The sequence below is a fragment of the Perca fluviatilis genome, chromosome 17, assembly GCF_010015445.1.
Source record: "Perca fluviatilis chromosome 17, GENO_Pfluv_1.0, whole genome shotgun sequence".
Classification (NCBI taxonomy): domain Eukaryota; kingdom Metazoa; phylum Chordata; class Actinopteri; order Perciformes; family Percidae; genus Perca; species Perca fluviatilis.
The window spans coordinates 26,168,717-26,194,666 of NC_053128.1; the positions used below are offsets into that span (position 1 = coordinate 26,168,717).

Here is a 25,950-nt window from a genome sequence, read left to right on the forward strand (position 1 = left end):
ACGTAGACATTCAGTACGATACGACACAACTTTGTTGTCAGTTCACACCGAAATTAATTTTGCGTTCCCGAGCAGCTCCGCTCAAAAGAAAAAAAGAAAAATACACACAGAGCTAGACAACAATTACACACATATAGTACAAAGACAAAGATATATCGTTAGCCATGGCAAACATCTTTCGTGACATCCTCGAACCCAGATCTTAGACGGACCATCGGCTAAAAGTAATAGAGGCCATTGTTGCCGAGTGATGTTTCGCCGGAAGTGGAGGTGCCGATTTCCTGTCAAATTTGAACGGTTGTCATGACGCTGTGCACAGAGCGTAAAGGCAGCAAACTGATTTTGGTTTAGCAACAGGATAGACTGACGTACAAAAGAGTTCCTATGCCTGTTGTATCTAAACGAAGGGACTCTAAATCGCCCGTTAGAAGGCAAAAGTTGGTATAAAATAATTTAAAAACGTGCATGGAGTCAGAAGAGATTCTTTTAGCGAGTCTGAGCATGCTCTTTTTGTGGATCGATAGAACAGCGTGTGCAACAGGTTGACCAATGATCTTAGCGCAAACTTTGAGTAGATTGTATAATTTAGTTTTAAGTTTAGCAGATAGGCTGCTGAGCCAGGCTGTGCTGCAGTACAGCATGACACTGTGAATCACTGAGTTCTAAAAGTCAAAGAGTGTGTATTATATCATGCCAATAATCGGTTACCCAATTAAATAGAACAACTGTACGCGATTACAGCAATTTTATATATGAAACGCGGACAGAAAACAACACATTCCAGTGATTTTCTTTTACCACTTTGACATCTGCTTACCATAGATAACATCCTGCCTCTTGACAGCTCGTTTGTCCTGCTTCTTGCAGAACTTGTGCTCCACAGTAAGACTCCACGACTCAGCCTCGTAATCCACAGCATCGGCTGAGATGTCACTGTGGATGCACGCGTCCACGCAGTCTATCAATAGAGAGAGGTACAAGATCAGTTTCTCTTATCCAACCTGCCAGCATTCTGTTTCATTCATCAGTGTCCCCAATATTTACTTACTAGAAAGAGACAGGGCTCTTTCTTTCATGATCAACAAATAAAAAACGAGATTTACACGTGTATGATGATTTAAGGGACATTGTCCCCCTCCACACACAAATATGTAGCAACCAATTTGAACAACTGTAAAATAATTTCACAGATAAATACAAATATTCACAAATGCATTGTGCAATTTTCATATGACTAGCTATATTTGAAGCAGCCTATTTGTTTTTCAACATTTTCCTTACTTACAATACCTAGAGGGACTCTGATGCATAGTCAGCAGCTCATTTGCATTTTGTTCTTCTGTTCCTATTACTGGAAGATTTTCCGAGCAGTGTTGGTTGCAAAAGGACCTTGTAAAGTACCCTGGTTGGCATCTTCTCACAGCAGGAAACACAACAACGTGCACACTTGCACTCTTGCACTCTTGTACTCTTGTACTCTTGTACTTGTGTACTTGTGTACTTGTCTGAATTTCCATTTCCTTGTTCTTGCTCTCTTATGTATTGTGTTGTTGATGTTGGCTTTTTGTATTCTGTTTTGATGTGAACCCTGGCTGCAAAACAAATTTCCCCTAGTAGGACAATAAAGATGACTTGAACCTTGAAGGTTTGGATGCATGAGGACAATAATTTTTAGTAGAGATTTTTAGAGTAAGTCTATATCGACGTCGTTTAATTTCCGGGATTGTTTAGGTGCTGCTGGAAATTCCGCCGGATGGCCCTCATTCTGGCCAATGTCCTTCACCTTCCGCTTCCTTTGTGTTGGAATTTTAAACTCTGTGGATTTATGAGGACTATGGTTAACTGCTCCTCAGATCTCTGGGGTCTTATAAAACATCCATGAACTGGAGTGGATGGCTAGCAGAAACAAAGCTCCTTGAGCAGAAATAGATGAATAAAAGGGTCTTTTGAATGGCAAGTTGAGTTTCAAAGCCCTTCCAGATAGTTCTCACCAAAAGACTAAAGTTATTTAGTAAATTTATATGTACTGTCGATGTGAATTTTAACCAACGGTTAGAGTTACCAACGGAGTAGTCGAGTCTGAAATACCACAAGCATTAAAAACTCGAAAAAATATCCCTTTTAAAGTACATTTAGGACAGATACAAAAATGTGTGATTAATTGCGAGGTAGCTAGGACACTCATGCGATTAATCGCGAACAAACTTTTTAATCTATTGACAGCCCTAATGGTAACCCATCTGCACTTTCTTTTTTAGGTATTTTTTTGTTGTTTTTTTTGTTTTCCACACCTTCTCCGAAGGATGAGTCAGTGGAAGTTGAGGACACTGGAGTCGGCAGGAGCTCTTCTGATCGGCTGGTCACCTTCCAGGCATCAGACTCTTTCTCTGAACTCTCACTGAGCTGACTGTTACACAAAGAAAAAAATAAATTGTGGGTAAGACAACCAATATTACCTACACAATTTGACCAATCTACCCAAATTATTTTCTGTAATTCATAAAGACTGAGAGCTTTATAACCTGTCACTGTTTGGGAAAGCCCCAGAGAGTAGGCCCGGGTGGGGCGCAGGGTCTTTCATGAGAGGAAGAGAGGTAGAGATGGGGACAACACACTGAGGAGGACTGTCTCTCACTGTGAAATCTGTGGGCAGAGCAAACAGAATGAACACTTATCATCCCCCAGAATGAAACGGTGCAGACAGGAAATTGTACGTCCAACATAGTTAAAAGAGCTCGACACCTAAATTGCTGGTGACTTGGACAGCAAAATTGCTGGTGACTATTGACCCTTGTGTTGTAAACTCACTCTGTGGGAGGGATGCTGTCCTGGTTTTCACCATGGTAACGGCATACTTATCCTGAAGTTTCTAAGTAATACAAATGAAAGAGGCTGGTTACAGCATATAGACAACTGACACAAAGACAGGCTCCAATAGAATTTTATTCCAATATTTCAAAACAATACTCACTTTCAAACATGGGGGGACAGATTCCTGACAGCCCTTATGGACGATAGTAGTGCAACCTGGGAGGGGAAAAAGATATATATATATATATATATATAAATAATTACAGGTTTTAAATACTGAATAAAGTATATTAATTATATAATGTGTGCAACAATAAACTGTTAATTTACAGCATTACTAATAATTAGTAAACATTTTTAATTATGGAATTGTTTTTTTAACAGTAAAATAACAATTAACTAAAGATTAATTCACTTTTCATTTACTATCTGTTACTGATGATTATTATAAAGTGTTACCGTGTTGTCGTTTTTGTTGCGAAAATATATAATATTCCTTAGAATTAGGCTTTTACTTACTGGAGCAATGCAGCAGGTCTTTTCCAGATGCCGGTTTCTCACACACCACACACACGGTGGGGCCCAAACAGGACCCTGTGTTAAACCGATGTCCATTCAGCTGCCTATCCTTGGCCTCTCTGTCCTTCCCCTTCGCCTTGGAAAACCATGCCGGAGACATAAGCGTAAACATGGCTATACAGACACAGACGAAACGTGATGGCTACAGCTCAGAACTCCGAGCAAAGCAGGCCTCATTTCATATCTCTCTAAACCAGGGTGAGTTTCTATTTGCAGAGTAAACTCTCCCACATGGAAGAAGATATCTGAGCCTGGCAGGAATCCCCGCCTTTTTCCCAAGCCGTAACAATGTCCACGAGAAGGAAATGGAGTGTAGCATAAACAACAGATGCAGGTCGGGGACGGCTTCCAGTCTCCGTGCTGACTCAACAACAGGGGATTAATCATTAAAAGGAAACCATGTTTTGTCTGTCACTCTTCTGACCTTCAGTTATTCTCAAAAACATTTCCTGGTTGCGTCTCCCAGAGAGTCACATATTCCATACCCGAGTGTGCTACATACACACCTGGAGCTATGGAGCATTGAAAATCATTTGTATATTTTAAACAATTAAACAAAGCTGAGAGCCTAATGTAGCAAGGAAAGCTGGCTTGAATGTACAGTTTAAGTTGTGTTCCTTATATTCTATAATCTTTGTTATATCTGATGTGTGTGACAGCAGAGCCGTGGACTGTTTGGGTTTACCTTGGTCTTGTTGCGCGTGCTGGACATCCTGCTCTTGAGAAAACTGAAGGTGCGAATGACTTTGTACTTCTCTGACTCCACCTTTGTCGGGATGTTGTATTTATCCAACTCCTCCTCTTCAATTCTGAGGAAGAAAAATGAAAATAATGTCAGTGTAATTTGTTCTATAACTTACAACACTAAAGAAAAGTTTGTTTGCAGTGTGTTAGTTGGTAAAGCCACACCATCCTGATTTTCTTCTTGCTGAGTCTACAGGACAACACAAGTAGTATGGTGGGTTAGTGTAGGTGCAGGCAGAGAGTCAATCTGAGAAGATGTACTGCTGTTTATTACTATATGCTTACAGTACACACGCATAGAACTGGTTCATGACTAGGGATGTTGTTAGGTTAAACTGCAACTTCCTGCCATGCATCTGATATTGCACTGCATGTAGTTCCTGGTGAAATAAATGTTTGAGAAAGCAATTTAAATAAAATTCTGATAACAAAAATAATTTGTTAGTTACTAAAATGCTGCAACAAATGAGTGTTTATTCTCTGCAACTCTGTGCTGTGAAAATAAATGAAAATTAGTAGAATTGTTAGAGGCTGGATACATGCAAAACAACAATGACAGACTTTTGGTGCATATTGTTAAATGGCAGTAACAACTTAATTATTGTTCTGCTGTAAGGGAGAGCAGAGGAGAGGCAAAGTGTTGAGGTTGAGGTGAGGAAACAAAGAGATGAGAGGAAACAAGGAGAGGATATGAAAAAGGAGAGGAAACAAGGAGAGGACATTAAACGAGGAGAGGAGAGGAAACAAAGAGGGGAGATGCAACAGGGAGAGAGGAGATGAGGTTGTGGTTTGTTGTCCATTGGTGCGTACATGCTACAGTATAAGTCTTGGTTAAGGTTAGTTTGTTTAAGCCGGACGGTTAAGGATGCTAGGGCGGTCCAACAGGGGTCAACCCCTGCCCCTCACATACTCTTTGAGGAACTCAGACAGCGTAAGATGTTGGAGGGACTCTGCCAGCTCCATGCTGTCCTCATCATCATCAGCAGATTGGGCTCGCTTACGGAACCTAATCTCCCTATAAAGAACAGCGCACAAACACGGACACACACTGACGTTTACTGATGAGAAGCTGGGTCACGTGGAGAAAATCAAATATCACAATATTTTTGACCAAATACATCAATGTCAATATTGCGGCGAGATTTTAGGGTTGACTATTGCTGCTTTCTCCAAATATTAACACAATGAAAGTTTTGATACCACCAATAATGTGGATACAATGACTAAGTGGATAAATCCATTTCATAATCAGCTGTATATTCATCTGTGTGTGTGTGTGTGTGTGTGTGTGTGTGTGTGTGTGTGTGTGTGTGTGTGTGTGTGTTTATATATATATATATATATATATATATATATATATATATATATATATATATATATATATATATATATATATATATATAATCCCCACCTGTAAATACAAGAGGTGTTTATAGTGTACTTTCTAGTTCCCATTATTATATGTTGTGCTGCATCGAGCTGCTGTGACAAGTGCATTTCAAGTGGGATCAATAAAGTCTGTCTGTTATTGTAAAGGCAAATGATAAAAGAGCTAGTAAGTATGGTCAAATTACATCACTTTACTGTAATGCAGCCTTTACAAATAGGAAAAGACAATACTTGTGTCATATTACGATATCCAAAATTTAAGACGATATCTAGCCTCATATATCGATGTCGATATAATATCCATATATTGCCCAGCCCTATCACAAAGGCCAAGGAGACATGCTAAAATTAAAGATCCAAATCTGTTTTTTACAGCTTTTTATACCACCTTTTAGCCCTGATTATGTTTGGTATCTTCCACTAGGTGGAGCTGCTGGTGTGGCAGTTCAGTAAGAGTATTATTTATATATAAAGTGGCAGAGTAAATATCAGTCGGCATCAGTGAAAAAGGGTGATTGAAACAGAAAGAGGAAAAGCAGTTCTTTCTTTAAATCAATCCCCTTAGAACAGAGGGAGACCATATAAAGCAGCAACGGTCACTTTTTTTGTCAATAATTTATACTATAATCTGCAGTCTTTTAAATCATAAACTATAATCTGCCTGCGCACTGTAAAATACAGTTGTGACATGTATCTAAGATGCAGCCGGTCATATCTGAGGTAAGACGACACTGTTAGTCATATATTAAAAACAAAATAAAAATAAATAAGTGCATTGTGCATTACAAAAACAGGGCTGGAAGTAGCTCAGGGACACACTGATATCTGTACGTCATTGCCTCTGTTGCCACTAGAAAAAGAAACAGACAGGATCAAAACACCAGCACTGCTTCACAAGGACAAAATAGCTTCCTAAAAGATGGCAGCAAACTTCACAGAGTGCCTGCTGTCACCAAGCAACTTAGTCGTCACGGTTACCCAAATATGTTGCTCCCGGCACTGGAGGATTACATATTTGTTGAAACCTACTGTCATTTTAATTAAGAGTGAAAGCCCCAATGACTGAGGACAGAGAAACACTGAAACTCAAGAGACAGAATAAAGGCATCTGGAATACAATGTTATCCAAATGCTGTAAGACCTAATAAGATAAGTGATAGTTATCACAACACACACACACACACACACACACACACACACACACACACACACACACACACACACACACACACACACACACACACACACACACACACACACACACACACACACACACACACACACACACACACACACACACACACACACACACACACACACACAACTGCATTCTCTATAGTAAGGTTGGCTGGTCCTCTCTTTCCTTGAGGCGCAGTTACCACTGGCACTTGTTTGTTTTTAAAGCCATTAGTGGTAAACTCTCTAGATCTCCTCCCCAGATCCAACAATTGGCTCACTCTTTAGGGTTCCTTGCGCACGCTCAGATCTTGGTAAAACAGCCTTTTTCTTCGATGCCCCTAGCACATGGAACGCTCTGCAACAAACTCTGAGGTTAGAGGTTCTCCCATCTGCTACGGTTTTTAAAACAGTTGGTGTTTAATCGCCGCTCTTTAAATTGCAACTGTTTTTAGTTTTGCTTATATTAATTTGTCATTGCAACTGTTTTTTGTGTATGACTCTTGATGTACAGTAAACTCGTCGTCAGTGAAAATGAGGGAGACCTCAATGCCCTTTGAGCATGAATAAAGTTGAATAAAAAGACAAATTAGCAAAATAAGCAATTAAAAGTAAAGCATAAATACCTGTTTTCATGGGACTGCTCTGATATACTGGATGCTCTTTGCTCTGTGAACATAAACGATGAGGAGAAGCTGTTGAACTAATTGTTCAAGAACCTTACAACACATTCAAAATTGACAGAAAACAAACATATCGCACCAAATATCCATGAAGAAAATCCAAAGATGACCCTCCCCCCCCCCCCACTCCCACCCCCCCTCCCGAGATAAAGCCAGGCAGCAGAACAAAAGACTGGGGAAACACAATTAGGAAGCTTCGTTATTAACTTCACACTGTTACAGAGTGAATATTTGATTATGCCCGTCAGGTTTCATTTACATGCCAGAGCAGCTGTTCATATTTAAGCATCTGAATAAAACCACATATGCAAAGTAACAGATGATCCACAGGTGAGTAACCAAGACAGAACAATACATATGGAAGCTGTAGCGCAGACAGACACAAAGTGCTGAACCCTCAGAGACACCTCGTATATCTCACAAAGCAATCAGCTGTCTTTTCATTTCATCACAGCCATTCGGATTACAACAAGGATGCATCATGATTAGGAAAGGCAAACACACAGACAAACGCATGCCACGGTTATTACAGTTTCATGATTCTAATCAACTTTTTTTACTTTGATTATTGTTTCAGTTCTTACTTATTCCAACTCGTTTTTACTTGTAGTTCAGTTTCCACGGTTTTGTATGCCTCAGCATGAGCATTTAAGAAGATGAAGGAAATAATCATTTCACGGTCAGCAAGGAAAATCATTTTTTTTTCAAATAATGTTGGATGACAGGATTAAAACCAAACTTCAGAAACATGTTTCTGTTATGGCAGTTATATTTGAACCAGTTTTGGTTAATTTTTAAAGATGCAAAATTGTTTTTCGGCCACTGAGGAGCAGTGGAAAGGAGCTGTAAACACAACAGTGACGTGCTATCCACTACGTTGAGTTGATATGGTGAGCCTGGCAGTTGCTTATTGCTTATTTACACATTCAGCAGTTACAGAGCAACATTAGCATTCATTGGAGTCATGTTTCTGGCCACATGAAAAATGTAAATATTCACTCTCATTTTAGCTCTATTTTGGTCTGCACCACTTCCTAAAGAAAAAAATCTGGCATTTCCACTGCTAAATGCTCCACTATGTTCACTAGCTAGTTGCTGCCTTTGTCCGTCTGCTGGTGCTAGGCAGCTAGCACACGTTTGGTTTATCAGAGCTTTTCCGGTGAAAACAGCTGCCTGCGTTTGAAAACGACTGTGATGAGAGCGGCGATAATTAACCAAAACCTAAAGTTGGGGGCAGCGAAACCAAAAAAATGAGCTAAAACATGCTACAAATCTCTGTAGAGCTGAGGGGAACTGCAGCGTCAGGTGTTTTTGTCTTTGAAACAAGTCAAATATTTTTAAACTTTTATGATCAGCAGTTTAATCAGTGTACAGTAATAACCAGAGATGTTCCGATACCAGTATCGAAAAAGCCTCCGATACTGCCTAACATGCCGGTATCGGTATCTGCAAGTACTGGAGTTTATGCACCGATCCGATACCACGTAAAAAAGGAAATCTACGTACTTTAAAGTAGTTTATTAATGTTTTTTTCCATTATGACCATATCCATAAACTGGATAATAAATGAAAGTTTCTTGGCGTTTATTGTTTGTGTTTGTTCATGTTTCACAAAGAGTTTAATAACAATGATAGCAATCATATCCCATCCATACAGGGATAGTAGTATACAGCTGTTAAAACATAATAAAATGTATAGATTTTTTTCAACACACTGGTATCGGATTGGTACTCGGTATCGGCCGATACGCAAGTTCAGGTATCGTAATCAGACACACACACAACACACACAAGCACAAGCACTGACACTGACAGCGGCATGCTGGCCATGCTGGGCCTTAGCACAGTGTGACGGCTGCAGGTGTTCAGTACTTACTACCAGGGTGGAGAAGAGACAGAGATTTAGACAGAGAGAGGGCCTGAAGGAGAGATCGGCTGTGGCTGACACTGTGGAGCACGGCATCTACAGGGCACAGTGGACAGACGGCTGCTCACACATCAACTACAGACGGTGAAACTACCACCACGTACTGTACAGTCAACTCCGGAATCAGAGCTCATGAATCAATATTTCTTGCAGCGGTGTAGGCTCATTGTGAATATTTGAAGAAAAATATTGTTAAATGAGTATTTCAACATTTTGGGAAATATGGTTATGTGCTTTCTTACCCAGAGTTGAAGATGAAGATTAATACCACTGTCATGTCTGTCTGTTGTGGGGTTTTTTAGACTCAAAACTGCTTCCAGTCTTTATTCTAAGCTAAGCTAACCGTCCTGTTGCTGTCGCTTCACATTCAACGGACAGACAAGAGAGTATTATTGATCTTCTTATCTAACTGCTGGCAAAGAAAGTGAACAGGCGTGTTTCCCAAAATGACTAACTATCGCTTTAAGCACATTCATTTGTTGGGAGTTGACTGCACTTTATATTAGTAGTGAGACTACAGTTGACAGGTGGTTTAAAATTAACAGGAAGTAAAAAGTCAGCTCTTGCACCAACCATTAGTGACACACCAAACAAGTGAAGTTAGTTCATGGAAACATAGTTAGTCGTGTTTAAGACTAAATATCTAACTATGTGAGGGAGTAAACAGTCCCAGTGTTACTGACCAGGGCTGATATCTGATGTGCTGTTGTCCCGGGCAAAACGAGCAGGACGGAAGCTGATTTTGGGGGAAGAGTAGGAATACGAACGCAGCCGAATCCCCTGGTCACCCAAATCCTAGACAAGTAAAAAAATAAATAAATTCTGAAAACAAAAACAGACTTCAAAACTTCTTCTGAAATAAGGAGAAGTGGAAATATCTGATGAAAGTGGTTGAGAGCCTGAGATGGTATTTTACTTTTGTGGCGGGTTCACATGCTGAGGCAGATTGGCTGCGAGTGCACGTGAGGTCAGGGGAGGGACGAAGGATTTCCCTTTTGTCTTCACTTTTCTCAACATCTGACGAGAGCGGGGAAAGCGGAGACTTTGGCTCAGGGCTGTCCTCTTCACTGTCCACTTCCAGAGCCACCAGACTGGAGCAAAACATTACCAGTTACACACAGGAGAACAAAGCCTTGTGATTGGAGAAAAGCATCTACTTGTTTGGCATGTCTCTATACTGCACTACAAAAGCAAAAGACCTTAAGTGGCTAGAGTGTGGAACTGAGAAAAATTACAAAAGTTTTTTTTAAGTTGTCCAGCCAAATGAATTATAGGTAGGACACTGGAAATCTGGCAATTAGATGTTTTAGAAGTATCTTGAGCTCAAACTTTGACTCAAGACTTTTTGACTTTTGGATTCTATTTTGAAGTTACTGTACTTTGCCTTTGTATTGTCTGCAAAATGTGAGAAGTCACCCCAAGGCAAAAAGATAGTAACTTCCACATTATCAATATTTGGTCGCTGATCACCATTTACAAAATCATTATAGTAACACCTGTATAAAACCTAGTGATCATGGCATATATTTCTGATGATTTACAATTACTTATAGCCATCAACTAATTGCTATCCTGTACCCTAACTCAATTTGAGCGTTCCAAAACAAAGTCAAAGAGCGGTAACTGGTGTTACGGTGTTCTGCCTTGGTTTCTCCTGGGCTTTTGGAAGTTACTGTTAAGACAACCCATTATTTTCTCATAAAAAAAACTGAAATTGACTCAAGATACTTATCCACATGATAAAGGATGTCTTGAATGTCCCAAAAATATCATAAACTCATTTTTGACCAAAAACAAAGTCATGGCCTTTTGCCTTTGCACAGGTACCATACCTGAGGTCGCAGGTGTCCATGGGCGGACTTTCTCTGGGATCTGTTGGCTCAGAGGAGGCAGGGCGGCTCAGCCTGGCGAGTGCCTGGCCAGCGGGTGAGAGTGGGGGAGAGCAGGGTATAGAGGCAGCGTAGAAATCGTCTGAATAGGGAGGAGGAGTGTCAGTGGCTAGCAGCAGGAGATCGTCTGACTCCACCGCGTCCCATAACCCGCTGTCTGTCCCCGTGCTGTCCCTGGTCACTTCACCGACGCTACACTTGATGTCGTTATCTTCTTCCTAAGGTAAAAACACAAGACAGGAGAAAAAAAGTGCAAAAGAAAGAAGCAATGTGTTTTTTAAAAAGTAGTTAAAAAAAAAAAGTACCAAAATAGAAGAGATGAAATGATGAATCTGGCCTAAAGAGAGCGGGTGATGTCTGACCTGTGTCTGATGTGTGAAGGTCTGATCGCTGCTGTTGATCATGGAGAGCAGAGGGTCTGTAGCACCCTGCGGCGACTGGCTCTGGACTCCACCGGACTGCATGGGATGCCCATTTACTGTGATAAACACACAGTACAATCCCCAGGATAGCTTTAGTATAGTTTATAATCATTCAAACAGACTACTTCTCTTTGTCTCCCCCTCCCTTTTCCCAGTTAAGATAAACTACTCTACAGTAATGCACTGTACAAGATGTCTACTAGGAATGTGTTTTTATCCTGCTGAATGATTTACTGTCACAGAACACAGCGAGAAGCCACTTTTCATTGCCAATATTCATCCCAACGTCAGTTAAATGTCTGGTTCGATCCACAGAGCAGCTCTCGGAGGAACGAGAGTTAACCGGATTTTAACAAAAACAACAATTTAAACAAAAACAAACCTCCAGAAGATATGCCAGAAAAGAGAAAATAAGTTACCAAACATATGGCATATAATTGGACAGTTAGGTCGCATATTCTTCCATGATCTTTCGGTTCTTCTTCCTTCTCGTGACGTGGGATCATTGTATAACATATTTATATTGATCTTTCATCGCTTAAATGTCAAGGCTTAGAGAAAAGAAAGGAAAATGGGATGAGACACTGCATGCCTACTCCCTGTTTGACCTTTAAAGGTTTGTTTTCATAAAACCTCAACATACCAACCCAACAGGTTGTCTTTTGTAAAACCTTTTTTTCTTTTCCGGGAATAAAAGTGGATTATTGACCGGAGTCATGCTCTCTTTTATTTACCACATCTGCTTAACAATATTCATGTACACTCTCTCTCTCTCTGTGATATTTATGATTAGAATATAAAGACCAGGATTTGAACACTTGGGTTAGGTTTTCAAGACTCTTTATAACTTTATTTTCATGAGAAATCTATCAAAATACGCGGTAATATGGAGTGATGAAAGAAGTATTCATAAATTATTTATTTATATATATATATATATTTTTTTTTTTTTTTTTTTTTATATATTTTTTTGATAACTCTGCAAACCCTTGGTGTTCTCTCAATGAGCTTCATGAGGTAGTCACCTGAAATGGTTTTACCTTCACAGGTGTGCTTTGTCAGGGTTAATTAGTGGAATTATTTCCCTTATTAATAAAAAAGCAAAGGGTGGCTACTTTGAAGAAACTAAAATATAAGACATGTTTTCAGTTATTTCACACTTTTTTGTTAAGTACATAATTCCACATGTGTTCATTCATAGTTTTGATGCCTTCAGTGAGAATCTACAATGTAAATAGTCATGAAAATAAAAAGGAAACGCATTGAATGAGAAGGTGTGTCCAAACTTTTGGCCTGTACTGTATATATAGTTAATTAACATATTCATAATTCCTTGACTTTTTAATTACTTAGGCATTAACATTTAACTACTTTATATAATGATGGGTATTAGACAGCATTTTAGATGATTACATGTTTTGTGTATAAAATCTTAATTTGTAAAGTACTAGTAACTATAGCTGTCAAATGTATATAATGCAGTAAAAAAGTATAATATTTCTGTCTGAAATGTAATAAAGAAGAAGTACAAAGTAGAGCTGGAACAATTCTAAATGTTGCTGTACAATTAATTGTCTCACAAACCATTGTGATTAACAACATAATGGTCTCTTTCAGTCAAATTTAAAAAAATGTCTATTTATGAATTACTTTTGCAAAATAATTACAAGTTTTGAATGAATCCCAGAATACATCTTTTGGTTGTATCGCCGTCATGTGACCCAGATAATGTAACAACACAGGTACACAGCCTATGAAGTAAAACCACGCTTCTTTATTATCATAAAACATTGTATTTTTTTACTTAAATAAACATAAAACTGACAATTACAATCAACAGTCATACCCCTTAGGACCTTAGCTGATGTTAGCAATTAATTGCGGCTAAACAAAGAAAAGGCGGTTATGGAAAGAAATTGTGATTAGACATTATGTAATAATTGTTACAGGCCTAGTACAAAGTTGCATAAAGTAAAGTCAAAGCACCTCAAAAACGCAAGTAGAGTAAATGTGTACAGTATGTGTACAGTTATATGTACCACTGCTGACATGAGTGCATATCTACAAGAGTGGTGGATGGTATTTCTACCATAACAGTGTGGATAATGACCTCTCTTGATGAGAAGCAGTTTTCATAGCACTCTGTGCACTTTCCACTCACACTTTGATGTCTGGACCAGCCATGCCTGCGCTAATGTAAGGGAAATCCTGGGCATCACAGAGGCATTTCCTCTCTGCTGCTCTCACACAGGGAAGATATTAGCATGGAGCTCAAACATACAAGGCAGACTTCTTATATACAGTCGTATTTATCTTATTTTCTCTACGGGTCTCTGTCTGCCTCGAGTCAAACTGTCAGTGCGTATGCAGCTCTACACACAGACTACAGACAAAAAAACTCCTCTCTTTTTAATTTAAAAGCTGGTGACAGATTGAAGGAGCACCGGTCTCAGCTGGTAGACTAATTGTCACACCGGCTAGCTCCAACAATAACCGACACTGGCGAGTTATGTCAGTGTAACCAGAGAAACCCTGTCATCGCAACAAGAATATTCAGCTCAACAGTGAGCTTGATGACTTGAGCAACACAGAAGAATCTGCAGTCTGCTTAAAAAGGGGAAACATTGGGATCAATGCCCCTCATCACTCTTCTTCACATTATCATAAACACACTTCAGTTTATGGTCACAACGTTTATGGGCTCTCTGGAGTTTACAACTAACTCTTCATTTTCCCACAACAACACAGAAAATTGGCAGCCCCACACAGTAACCGTGGCAACACCTGAAACATTTGAGCATCCTCCTCAAAGTTTTTTTTACAAGCCAGTGAGTGTTTGCGCTGGCATAGCTTAAAAAAATGTGTGCACGCTTGTGTTTAAAGAGAACTCAAGGTTAATGTATGTGGCTCACCCAGAATGTCAGCTTTTGTAAACTTACGACATTTGAGCTTGTTAACATTCCCCCTCTAAATGTAAGTACAGAGCTCCACTGTCCGATCCAGGGGGAGTCGGGGGAGGGGATGGCAGGGCGACAGGCCGGGGGGGGGGGCATCTCCCGGCTCAGACGGAGTTTGAGTGGGACACGCCTGACCCCATTCCTGCTTTTGTCCCAGTGACGGGGCAGATTCCTGGACCTCCAGACTGAGTCATTGTGGAAGCCAATGGGTAAAGACCCAAACTGCACTGTTCGTAGCCAGACTCCAGGAGGATAATACAGCCATTTAATCAAAGAAAACTGCTCATTAACCTGGAAGCCAATGGGTAAAAGACCCAACCTGCAGGCCAGACTCCAGGAGGATAATACAGCCATTTAATCAAAGAAAACTGCTCATTAACCTGGAAGCCAATGGGTAAAAGACCCAACCTGCACCGTTCGAAGCCAGACTCCAGGAGGATAATACATCCGTTTAATCAAAGAACACTGCTCATCAACCTCAGACAGAAGTGAATCTCGGTCTGTGTCTGTGAGGCAGTTAGTGTATTGATTTCCTATGCTGTGATTCAAAACAGAGCTCTGCAAATTGTGCCAGAGCCACAAGAGAAAGGCATCCAGTCAGGGCTTCTCACTCAGCTTATTATGCATTGTTCCCACACCCTGCTGCTCAGTCCAGCCACAAATATGTTGTTGTGTTTTGTTTTTTTTACGAATTGCCCATTCATTATGTTTAATCCATATGGAGCTGTGTGCTAATGCCTTTTGCAAAATACAAAAATATTTAACCAGAGGTTGATGCATGGCATACTAAGATCATCCTCCTCCCACGAAGAGTAGTAGGAGCAGCACAACATCAGGTCTGCTGGATATAACTCTTAACTATTCAGGAATTGAAACCAGATGCCAGAGTATTATTGCCATAATATTAAAATGGAAACAGTATTTTGGTTTGGATAAGTTTATGTTGGGTTTGCCAAAGAAATCATAAATTTCTCCTAAATCCTTGAAGTAGATAAATCAAAAAAAAAGATTTACCGGATAAAGAGGATGGGTACTCTTCTTCATCGTCATCATCCAAAGAAAGAACAAGTTGTTCTTCAAAAACCTTTAAACATACCAGAAAACAGAGAAAGAAAGCATGGCTCGTAGGGAAATGGTTTACTTGAAAACAGCACGGATACAATCACAGTTGCATGCAAGAACCAGCAATGAACTTAAATCTATAGACATTTACAGCACACAACACACTCTGTTCCACAGACTCACATATACATCTGTATGTATACTCACATTGTCCACCAGCGTGGGCTCTTCCACTCGGAGCTCCGTTCTTATTCCTGTGCAAAATAGAAATATTTAGTCAGGAGTTGATGCATGACACACTAACACTTCTTCTCCCAAGAATCGCTGTGCAAACGGAACGACATCAGGTCCTCTGGATGTGACTCTACTATCCAGGAATGGAAAACTGGCCAATAAGATGTTGTGCTTGTGCGAAGCAACAGGTCCAGATGAAGAGCACATGCTCCCTACTGTGAGGTTGTTATTTCGAGAGGATTAATGGACGGCTGCTGAAGTTGGGACAGGGTTAAGGTCAATACTGAGGTACACTTCCTGTTTTCGTTTAGTAAGTCGATACTGCCATCTGCCATCCCTATGGTTACCAAAAACTGCGGCCACAGGTTATGTGAGAGCTACCAAATATAGGAAAGTGTGTGCGTGTGTGTGTGTGTATATCTGCCAGTTGATGTCTGACCCTTTCAGGTCCAATTTCTGTATTTTGATTATTTGAACTATGCATGGTGTGTGTTTGTGTGTAACAGACAAAAAAATTAAAGAGGATAGTGGCAGCATTGACGATCTACATGGGTCTCCTTCTGTGTGTGGTTGCATGCCAGCCTGAGCACGTCACCCCAGGTAAAAACAAAAACAAAAAAAACAGTCTACCCCACCCCACCCCGGAGATTTCTGCGAACTCTCTGAGGAAAAACTAACATGCGAGTAAAGGTTTTTTATGGTGTCTGCTGGAAGTGTTTTCTTAGTCATTTTAGGTTGTAAGTGATGGATGTCTGACCACACAAATGTTTGCTCAACTGAATCTGCGGTGGTTCGTTTTCCACCGCCGCACACAGACAGACAGAAAATAAGAGCTGTTTGTGCGTGCAGAGACCACTGTCATGGCAATACTAGGGCTGCAACTTATGATTACTCTTATTAATGAGTAATCAGTTGATTGTTATTTTGTTGTTACACTATAGTCTCCATAGTGTAATAAAAGAGTCAGAAAAATTTCCCAGAGTCCAACAAAACAACAGTCCAAATCCAAAATGTGTGTGTGTGTGTGTGTGTGTGTGTGTGACGTTTGTTTTTCAGAGCTCATGCTACCCAGCTGGTACCTCCATGTGACAGCTAACGTGTGGCACATAAGGGAGAACACGGACAATTCAGGTGTCTGAATTGAGCTGAGTATCGTGGGTAAACCGATGCTTACAACTGAGTACAAGTACTTACTTAATTAATGTAATTGGGTACTGATTCAAGTGCTTGTACTATTTGATACATTTGTTTTTTGATAATCAAACCAAATTATGCGAGTAATGCTAATAGGTCTGAAAGTAATAAATGGCTGCTGTAAACAGGAATTAAACACTTCATACTGCACAGTTTAATTTAATAAGCCATCTTACCTCCATCACTAGGAAGAAATTCCTCTTTTCCTCTCTTCGCTGCCTCACTGTCAGCTTTGAGCACATTGATCTGGAGCAAAAACAGACCTTATGTTAACACAGTCACACTGTCAATAATACAAAGACATCACTAAATAACTATATTATACCGTTTTATGGCCAAACTGCCGTAGTTACTAACTAATAAAAGCCAAACCCTGCGGAGTAACTAATGTGATCACATATTTCAAAACATCAGGTATCATTCTGCACAAGGGACTATCACTTCATCTTGACCCGTCCGTCCTTTTCATGTTACACCCTCATGCCCTCTCATTGTTTACTGCTGCTTGCTCAACTCTTATCAAAGTGTCTAATTGCATGTTAAAGGGTGTGGGAGTGGAGGGCTTTTTGTTAACACAAACCCGGACAAAACCTGTGCAAACGGTCTTATCTCGACAGCAATGAGACACATGGGAAAATTGATCAGCCATTTCTGTCCTATATCACGCAGTAGATGGGATTACAATAAGGATTTTAAATAGAGGTGTTCCCAGCCGTTTGCTCTCACCAGTTTGAGGATGCTGTGGTCTCCACGTCTGTCTCGGAGGAGCAAGATGCCGTCCTGAGGGCAGCTGCCAGGTGTCTGTCGCACAGTCAAGCTCAGGGAGTCCGTCCCGGGACAAAACCTCAGCATGCAGGAGCTGTCGGACCACACACACCACACACCTGGAACAGGGCCGTCTACAGGACCTGGAGGACTAATAAGGAAAAGGAAAGATTACAGGATGTGAGGTTAAGGAGACAGAAAGGAGCCTCCCATATGATCAGCCATATCAGCAGCGTTCAGTTTTTATGCACTACATATCTAGAACAAACTCCCAGAAAACTAAGGTCCGTTGCAACTCCCAGTTCTTTTAAATCAAGGCTGAAGACCTTTCTTTTTAATGCTTTCTTCAAATAATTGTTCATTTCTTATACTGCACGGTCACTTTTATTCTCATATTTTGCCTGTTTGTATAGGTTTTATTGTTTTTAACTGCTCTTTAATGTTTTACGTAAAGCACTTTGAATTGCCCTGTTGCTGAAATGTGCTATACAAATAAAGCTGCCTTGCCTTGCCTTATCAGAAGTCTTTATTAGTCATACTGTGTGTCATGTGTCAAAAATAGGACAACAGATAAAACCATAGCCTTACGCTGCCAGCACCCTGAACATGGCATGCTGTCCGTCCTTCTGAGCCAACTGGAGAGGCGCGTCTCCCTCCTGATTGGGTAAGGTCAATGCCCTTTGACCTCTTGGTTGGTGGATTAAGAAACGGGAGAGATGAACCAAACCCAAACGCACTGCAAGGTGAAGGAGGGTTTCTCTGGGCTGAAGCTCTTCAGCTAGAGAAAGAGACAAAGAATGCAGAGGAAATGATATGCAGGTTATGACAGAATGTCTACTTCAGTTTTACCTAAATGTATGGAGGAATTCTGTTGAATTACATTAGATTTTTGGTAATTATGTTAAGGCTTTTGCATCATAAAATGAATGAACACACAAGGAAATCAGTGTCTGAATAATGGATACTTTAGGTAACAATGAACTAAAGCTTGATTTATACGTCTGCGTAAAATCTACGCCGTTGCTACGTAACGTAGAGGCTTGGCAGCGTTGCATTTCCCTTGACTCATTTCCTGGTTCTCCTTCTCCATAAGCAACATGAAATCAAGGAGAGGGTTAACTTTTCCTGCTACAGATTTCCCACCGTGGTCAGAAAGCACAGGGGAGACACTTTGTTTCTCCCACTATGACTCTAGAGTCGGTACTCGCTCCAAAGCTAATCGCCGTCACTCTCTCACTTTCTCCCTCGCTCTATCACTCACACACACACACACACACACACACACACACACACACACACACACACACACACACACACACACACACACACACACACACACACACACACACACACACACACACACACACACACACACACACACACACACACACACACACACACACTACGTAGGCTACGGCGAAAGCTCTCCGTGGAGCCTCCCCAGAACCATAAATCAAGCTTAAGTCCACTAGGACCATACTAGTATATACTGTAGGTATTCAAAACTATACTTAAGAGGTTGAGGTTTATGTTAAAAAAAAAAAAAATTGCTATCGGCTGAAAAATCCAGTATTAGTCAGTCTTACTTATGTAAAGCAAACCTTTCCTTCAACCTTCAAACGGATCAAGGTGTGTTATTCCACAAATGCTCTCTTAACTCAGTGTGCAGATGTACAGATCATCTGCTGCATACTGTATGTACAGCATGGGAATAAACCCTGCAGGTGAATGAATAAAGAACTCGCGGTTAAGCAGAAGTTGGCAATGTACCTAACAGTGGTTATAGGTTATTCTCACTAGAATTTCATCCATAAGTAACACAGTGACAGAATGTAGGACTATTTTGGGCATGGGCTTCCTACACTTTCTGTAATAACACATCTAAAAAGCACAAATTATATCTGGTGGGGGACCCTGGGACAAAGGCTTATCAGATGGGGGTCGTTGGTCTAATTTGTGTCAGTTTAGGGCTCCTTGATGTGAAAATGTTTTAGATACACTGACCTAGAACACTAGATGTTTGACAGAGCCATCACCTGCTGCAAGACAGTTGCTGCCTTTTTGCCGCATATGCAGTGGAGTATAAGGGAGTACAAACAATAAGTATAAGGGCATATAAACAACCCTGATTCACTCTTAACATGCACTATCACGCAGTAGCACAGGATGGCAACAGCTTGGCACATTTCTGCTGATCACTGCACAGCACAACTCCTCCATATACACCCTTGTTGTTTTGTAAGCACAGGATGAAAGGCTGTTCGTCAAGAGGACCAGAGGTACTTTATCTGTGGGCCTTCCCTCTAAGTGTGGGTGAGAGCTGAAGGTTGCCATGGCGCTATCTTTCGAACCCAGAAACAATGTGCAAAAGAATTCAAACTCTTATTTTCTCCTTTCCCTCCAATTTGTTGCTGGAGGCCTGAGATGAACTAGAAAGTCCCCGTCACCTCCACAATGGCGGCGCTAATTTGTGACCCAGTTTGACTGAGAGGAGTAAATACTGAACATGCTCTTCATGCAATGTTCAACGAAACAAGAATGCCATTGTCAAATGGGCCAGTAAATAGTGCACGGAGGGACTAAGGGCCGACAGCTACTTTGCATTTGTACTTCGCTTGTGTTTTGCATGGACATTTGCTTTGTTCTAAGCAAGCCATGTACATATATTATTCTGCTGTCCAATGAGAGGACACCCTAAGAATTTATGCGGCCTTTGGCAGAGGGCTGAACAGTACATGGGCATTTGTTGAGGGATCCAGTCTGGTGTCATTTCCCTTTTCTTTCAATGCTCTAGAATTGTAAGGAGGCAATAAACTATCTTCATCAGCTCTGTATACTCTCCATACTAGGCCATGTAATCTCTGAAAATGCACCCATATTCAATATTTAATAATACCTCGGCATGCTGTGAGTGTTTCGCTCTCATTTCTTAGAAAAATGGTGTGAGACTTCACCGCTTTGAAAAAATGAAACTTCATAAATAACAAAGTCCGAGGCCAGAGCACGCAAAAACTACTCGGTCACAGATGTGGTGTAAAGGAGTGAGAGTGCAGTGCAGAGGAGGATTGTGGGAGTTGATTTAATAGACCCAGAGGTCTGCAAGACAACTCTAATCTGGCTGAAGAGGAATAATGGCAGTAATTGCTCCATCTTTGGAGCACACCAACCTCTGCCCAGCTGGCTGGTCCTGCACATCATGTGATGGAAGAGTTGGGCTGTACACAGTCAGGGTTCATGTTGGGTTTCAAACCAACTGAACATCACCATGATAATAACCTGAAGGATTAATATTGTTGGTTCTTTAAAAAGGTCCAGTTTACAAAAAGTATATATATATATATATATATATATATATATATAACTTTTGTAATGGATTCATCATCATATCCTGATTTTTTTTTTTTATATATATATATATATATATATATATATATATATATATATATATATATATATATATATATATAAAAAATCAGGATATGATGATGATGATGATGATGATGATGATGATGATGATGATATATATTGTATATGTTCCCAGGTTTTAAGATAGCTGAGTTTGTGAGATTTCCTATGGGCATTTATAAGGATCTTCTTTCCTGTTTACCAGATACTTTTGTCAGGTACTCTGTATTTACGGTGGATAACTATCATTCACTGCCACTTTGCTCGTTTTAAAGCCATGATGTCTCTCTCTCTCATGGGCGGGCCAAATTCTCTGGGCGGGCAAAGCAGAGAAAGGGGAGGTAACCTTGCTCCTTATGACCTCATAAGGAGAAGATTACAGATCGGCCCATCTGAGCTTTCATTTTCTCAAAGGCAGAGCAGGACACCCAGGGCTCGGTTTACACCTATCGCCATTTCTAGCCACTGGGGGACCATAGGCAGGCTGGGGGAACGCATATTAATGTTAAAAAAAACTCATAAAGTGACATTTTCATGCCATGGGACCTTTAAGTGACAACATGTGTATGTTTAAACTGGGTGAATCAACCCTTAACATCTCCAGGATGTGCATAACAGCAGTAACAGATTTTGGAAGTTGATAAGTTGAGAGCTCTCATATTTGCTGAGCAGAGGGGAATCCCTGATGTTTGACCTCTGTAATTGAGTCAGGAAGGAGCGGAGCACAAACTAGGACCTCACTGGATGAGGCCTCAAAGAATTGGGGCTTAACATCCTTAACTCCTCTGAGAGAGTGAAATAAATCCACGTAGATAGAATGTGCTTTGTGTTGGTGAGACTGGTTTGGTTTTTGAAGTTGAAAGGATTCATACAACACACTATACAGACACATCTGTGCTCTAGAAGTGTCAGAAAGCATCAAGGACAAGGCAAGGACTGGAGTGGCTACAAAATCACCTCTGGCAAAAAAAACCCCAACAACAAGATGTCCACTTCCTATTTCATTACCTTCTCTCGGCTGACTGCCGGCGTTTTTCCACTGCTGAGGGTAATCCATGTTGGCCATAGCCTGCGTGATCTTCTCGTCCAGCTGCCTGAGACCAGCTTCATCACCTGAATTTTGTCTGAGCCGCACATCCTCCTCATTGCAGTCCAGGCCTGCAGCGAAGAGCTCCTCATCAACTCCCTGCACCAGAAAACCTCTTCAGGACTTCTAGGTAGCTCTGGGGGCCAAGCTGGTCCCTGTTTGCACTCAGGTATTCTGCTGCCTCCTGGGCAACGTCTCTGAGGTATTCAAGAGATGCTTCACCCTCGCATGGCTTGACTTGGTCCTCTGCGTAAAAGTAGGATGTGACAGAGACAACTTCCACAAGGGAATGGCCTGTGGGAGACAGAAAGGAAAGGAGGAAAGTTGTGCTAGGAGGTGATGAGACGGTGACAGGCAAAGAGTGTGTGTTTTTAAGAGTTTGACCGAAGGACTTACCGGGAACTGTGAAGCAAAGGGTCAGCCCATCATCTCCTCTTTTTGCTGCAGTCACATGTGTAAGGCTGGAGCCTTGTAAAACTACATAAAACTCAGCATCTTCGGGAGCGTTGGCTTGTAACCTCACATTTGCCTCCACCTGTCCCTGAGATGAGAAAAAGAAAATCCATCCATTTAACTGCCTTTACAACACAACCAATGTATTAGACTCAAAAGGCCTTAAATAAACAGCTTTTCCCAGGAGGAAAAGTTCTTTTCTTATCACCCTGCTGACATGTTTGTTCCGATTAGTCATTTTCACAAAGTTCACTGTTGTGTATTGTACTGCATGGAAGGAGCAAAAATGGGGCAGCAGGGAAAAAGGAAGAAAGAGAGACACCAGTCATTTTCTCACAGTGGGAGTGAGCTGCGCCCCACTGAGCGTCTACTTCATGAACTTGTTCTTTTCACTGACCTCGTTTGACCTCGTTTGAGCTGCATCACCCCAAAGACACCCACAGCTCTTGTCCTCGAAAATGATTTTACTGAGTAGAAGATAACACTGACCAACAAGATTTGTGTTCTCTCTTATCACTCACATTATTCACTGCAGCCTGTGTGTTTCGGCACCCTACGGCATACCCTGTATAAGAGACTGACCTGATCAAGAGGGTTAGCTCAGTGTATCGCTCAAGTTCAAGAGGGATCGCATACTTGGGAGTTCCGTTCTTGTGCAATATCCTCATCTTCTGTTTTCTTGTTCTTAGGATTTATGGGGTCATCCTTAATTTATCCCTATTGTTAATGTGTTTGGCTAAGGCATCCATTATGTATTTTTAGGGCTTACATCAGCTTAACTTTACATTTGAAGAACTATTTCTTCTTAAGCTGAAGCGTTTGTGTATGGATTAAATATTATATATAACATTATCATTATCTATCAATATGCTGTACTTTTGATTCAGCTGCCTTGAGCTACGTTCTAAGGTCAGCATGCTAACATGCTCAGAAAGACTATGCTTACATGCTGATGTGTGACAGGTATAATGTTTACAAAGTTCACTATATGGATTTCTGTGTTAACATAATAACACAAAACGTAAAGCTGAGGCTGATGGGAATGTCATTAGTTTTACAGGTATTTGGTCATAAATAGCAAGCTGGACACAGATAATGTAGGAGCCACATACTGTATGTTGTTTATGGTCTCATTTATATTATTTATTGATTATTATATTGTGCACTTATATTGTTGGTGGTGGGCGTGTTCATCGCGGCTTTAGCGGAAGTGATAACATTATATTTGTTTGTTTCACCTGTTCACCTGGGTTTTTTGGGCTTTGACAGAGAGGGGGTGAGCCTGGGAGCTGTTGACCGCCGCACTAACGCACTTATTTCGTCGCACAAAGTAACTTCACATTTGGTAACTGCATTACTAGCTGTATTTCACGTGTGGAGGAATAAATCATTGCAATACAATCTTGAGCGCGTCACACTGTGATTATGCATCTCTCAGTGTTTAGTCCCTCGCGGCAGCACTTTGTTGGACTGTGTACAGCCGCAACAGATAAGATGCTGTTTGTGTTTTTTTTAAATGCATCTTTTAACGTAATTACAGGTGAAAGGGTTCTCTGCACAAGACCATCTTGCCCCTGGCTAACCAATCAATATCAGAGTTTGCATAAAGTCAACAATTTTGACTGAGCCTTCAAACTGATATCAGTCTCCCTTGTATTTGTGCTGTCACAAAACTCTTGGAGCTTTCCAGAGTTGCTAGTTTGAGTCCAGTCCATAGTGTTTCAGAGGTAGAAATGAAACTGACCTCTTTTGTTAGCAGGCTGTCGGTTTGGGCTGATAACAGAGGTCTGACTCAGGCTGCAGTTTCTCAGCTTGTTGTGTGCGCCAAGTACCACTTAGCGCACACTCACCGCTGTTAATGTTATCGCTGATTGTTTTTCCACCTAACAAAAAGATAAGATGTCGGCCTTGGGTTTGTGCAGCCTTCCTGATTTCTTACAAGGCTAGCTAGACACAATATATCTGTAGTTATGTTTACATTTTTACACAAATTTCATTCATTGTATTAACATGTGACAGAATAGATTTATATAATAAACTGTCAACGTTTCCCTGCACTTGACCCTTACGAATGAACTAAATATAGTTTCAAAGTGACCATGAAATTTTTATAAAAACTTTGCGCTGGAGGGACTTTTCTCTGCTAAGGTTTTGACAAAGATCATAACCATTCTCGCAGCTATTTTTCCCATTCAGTGTCACTGGAAAAGTAATATTTTTGATATATCATTTTACCATCAAGGAGATTTATCCATTCTCTGCCTTTGCCGTCCTCCAGCTATTAGATTTAAACGTCTATGAAAGACACAGAAACCTATGTGAACGCTCACTTTCAATATCTTCTGATTTTGTTTACACTCCTCCAAGGAGGCTGTAGTTCCCACTTTTTTGTGCCAACAATCTGTAGCAGCCTCAGATAATATTGGTTTACACAGGTACAATTGGATCAGACAGAATTTGCTTGAACTGTATCTCCTCTGCCTAGGGGAGGAGGAAGGAGGACAGCTGGCTGGTGATAAGACGTCAGACTGATGTGATCTATGGCCTCTTCTCCGGGGCTTTATCGTTGACACAACCTGATCCAAGAACAATGAAATATTCAACACCTTGTGGTTTTACCTCATGCCTCCTATAAGGCCAGCTCTCAGGTCAGGCATAATGTATAAATTGTGGAACAAGAGGAGTTCTAACACATATGCAAAAGGAACTTGATACAAATCTAAAAGGGAAATGTGCTGTGTCGGATAACCTTAAAGCTTTAGTGCGTAACTTTTTGATATTAATGAACGTCCGTTACATTTAAGCCATTGCCAAATGAGTTGCTACAAAGCTAATTAAGACTATCAGCTCCACACGACTCTCTCTGTATTTGTCAGTATGGCTATGTTCAGAAGATTGTGTCGCCCGGTGACTTTCACGCGTTGAAACTCAAGTGAAGATAATGACCTCTTCTGAAGAGTCCATTCATCATGTTTTTTTAATCCGCAGTGTCCTAATTGGCTACTAGCAACTGCTTGAACGAGGGGAGGGGGTGCGCGATCACGGAAGGCTTGTATCGTGTGGACGCACCGACAGTGTTGTTGTCATTACTTAGAATTCCTCATGGAGGCGACAGAAACTACGCACTATAGCTTTTATATGACACAAAAACTAGCGCATATTAATATTAGTTT

At 40.7% G+C, this 25,950-nt stretch overlaps 1 protein-coding gene across 1 annotated transcript in view; it reads right to left on the bottom strand.

Moving 5' to 3' along the window:
- Positions 1-25,950, bottom strand: part of arhgef28a (Rho guanine nucleotide exchange factor (GEF) 28a) — a 47,845-nt gene that overhangs the window by 14,569 nt on the left and 7,326 nt on the right. The window contains 21 exon segments of the mRNA XM_039779004.1: positions 818-958; positions 2,292-2,407; positions 2,523-2,643; positions 2,809-2,869; positions 2,972-3,027; positions 3,331-3,466; positions 4,076-4,199; positions 7,326-7,368; positions 9,259-9,345; positions 9,993-10,104; positions 10,226-10,400; positions 11,142-11,416; positions 11,561-11,676; positions 15,592-15,661; positions 15,847-15,893; positions 17,244-17,313; positions 17,794-17,983; positions 18,421-18,610; positions 22,246-22,433; positions 22,435-22,618; positions 22,721-22,865. Coding sequence (XP_039634938.1) covers positions 818-958; positions 2,292-2,407; positions 2,523-2,643; positions 2,809-2,869; positions 2,972-3,027; positions 3,331-3,466; positions 4,076-4,199; positions 7,326-7,368; positions 9,259-9,345; positions 9,993-10,104; positions 10,226-10,400; positions 11,142-11,416; positions 11,561-11,676; positions 15,592-15,661; positions 15,847-15,893; positions 17,244-17,313; positions 17,794-17,983; positions 18,421-18,610; positions 22,246-22,433; positions 22,435-22,618; positions 22,721-22,865 — 2,647 coding nt within the window.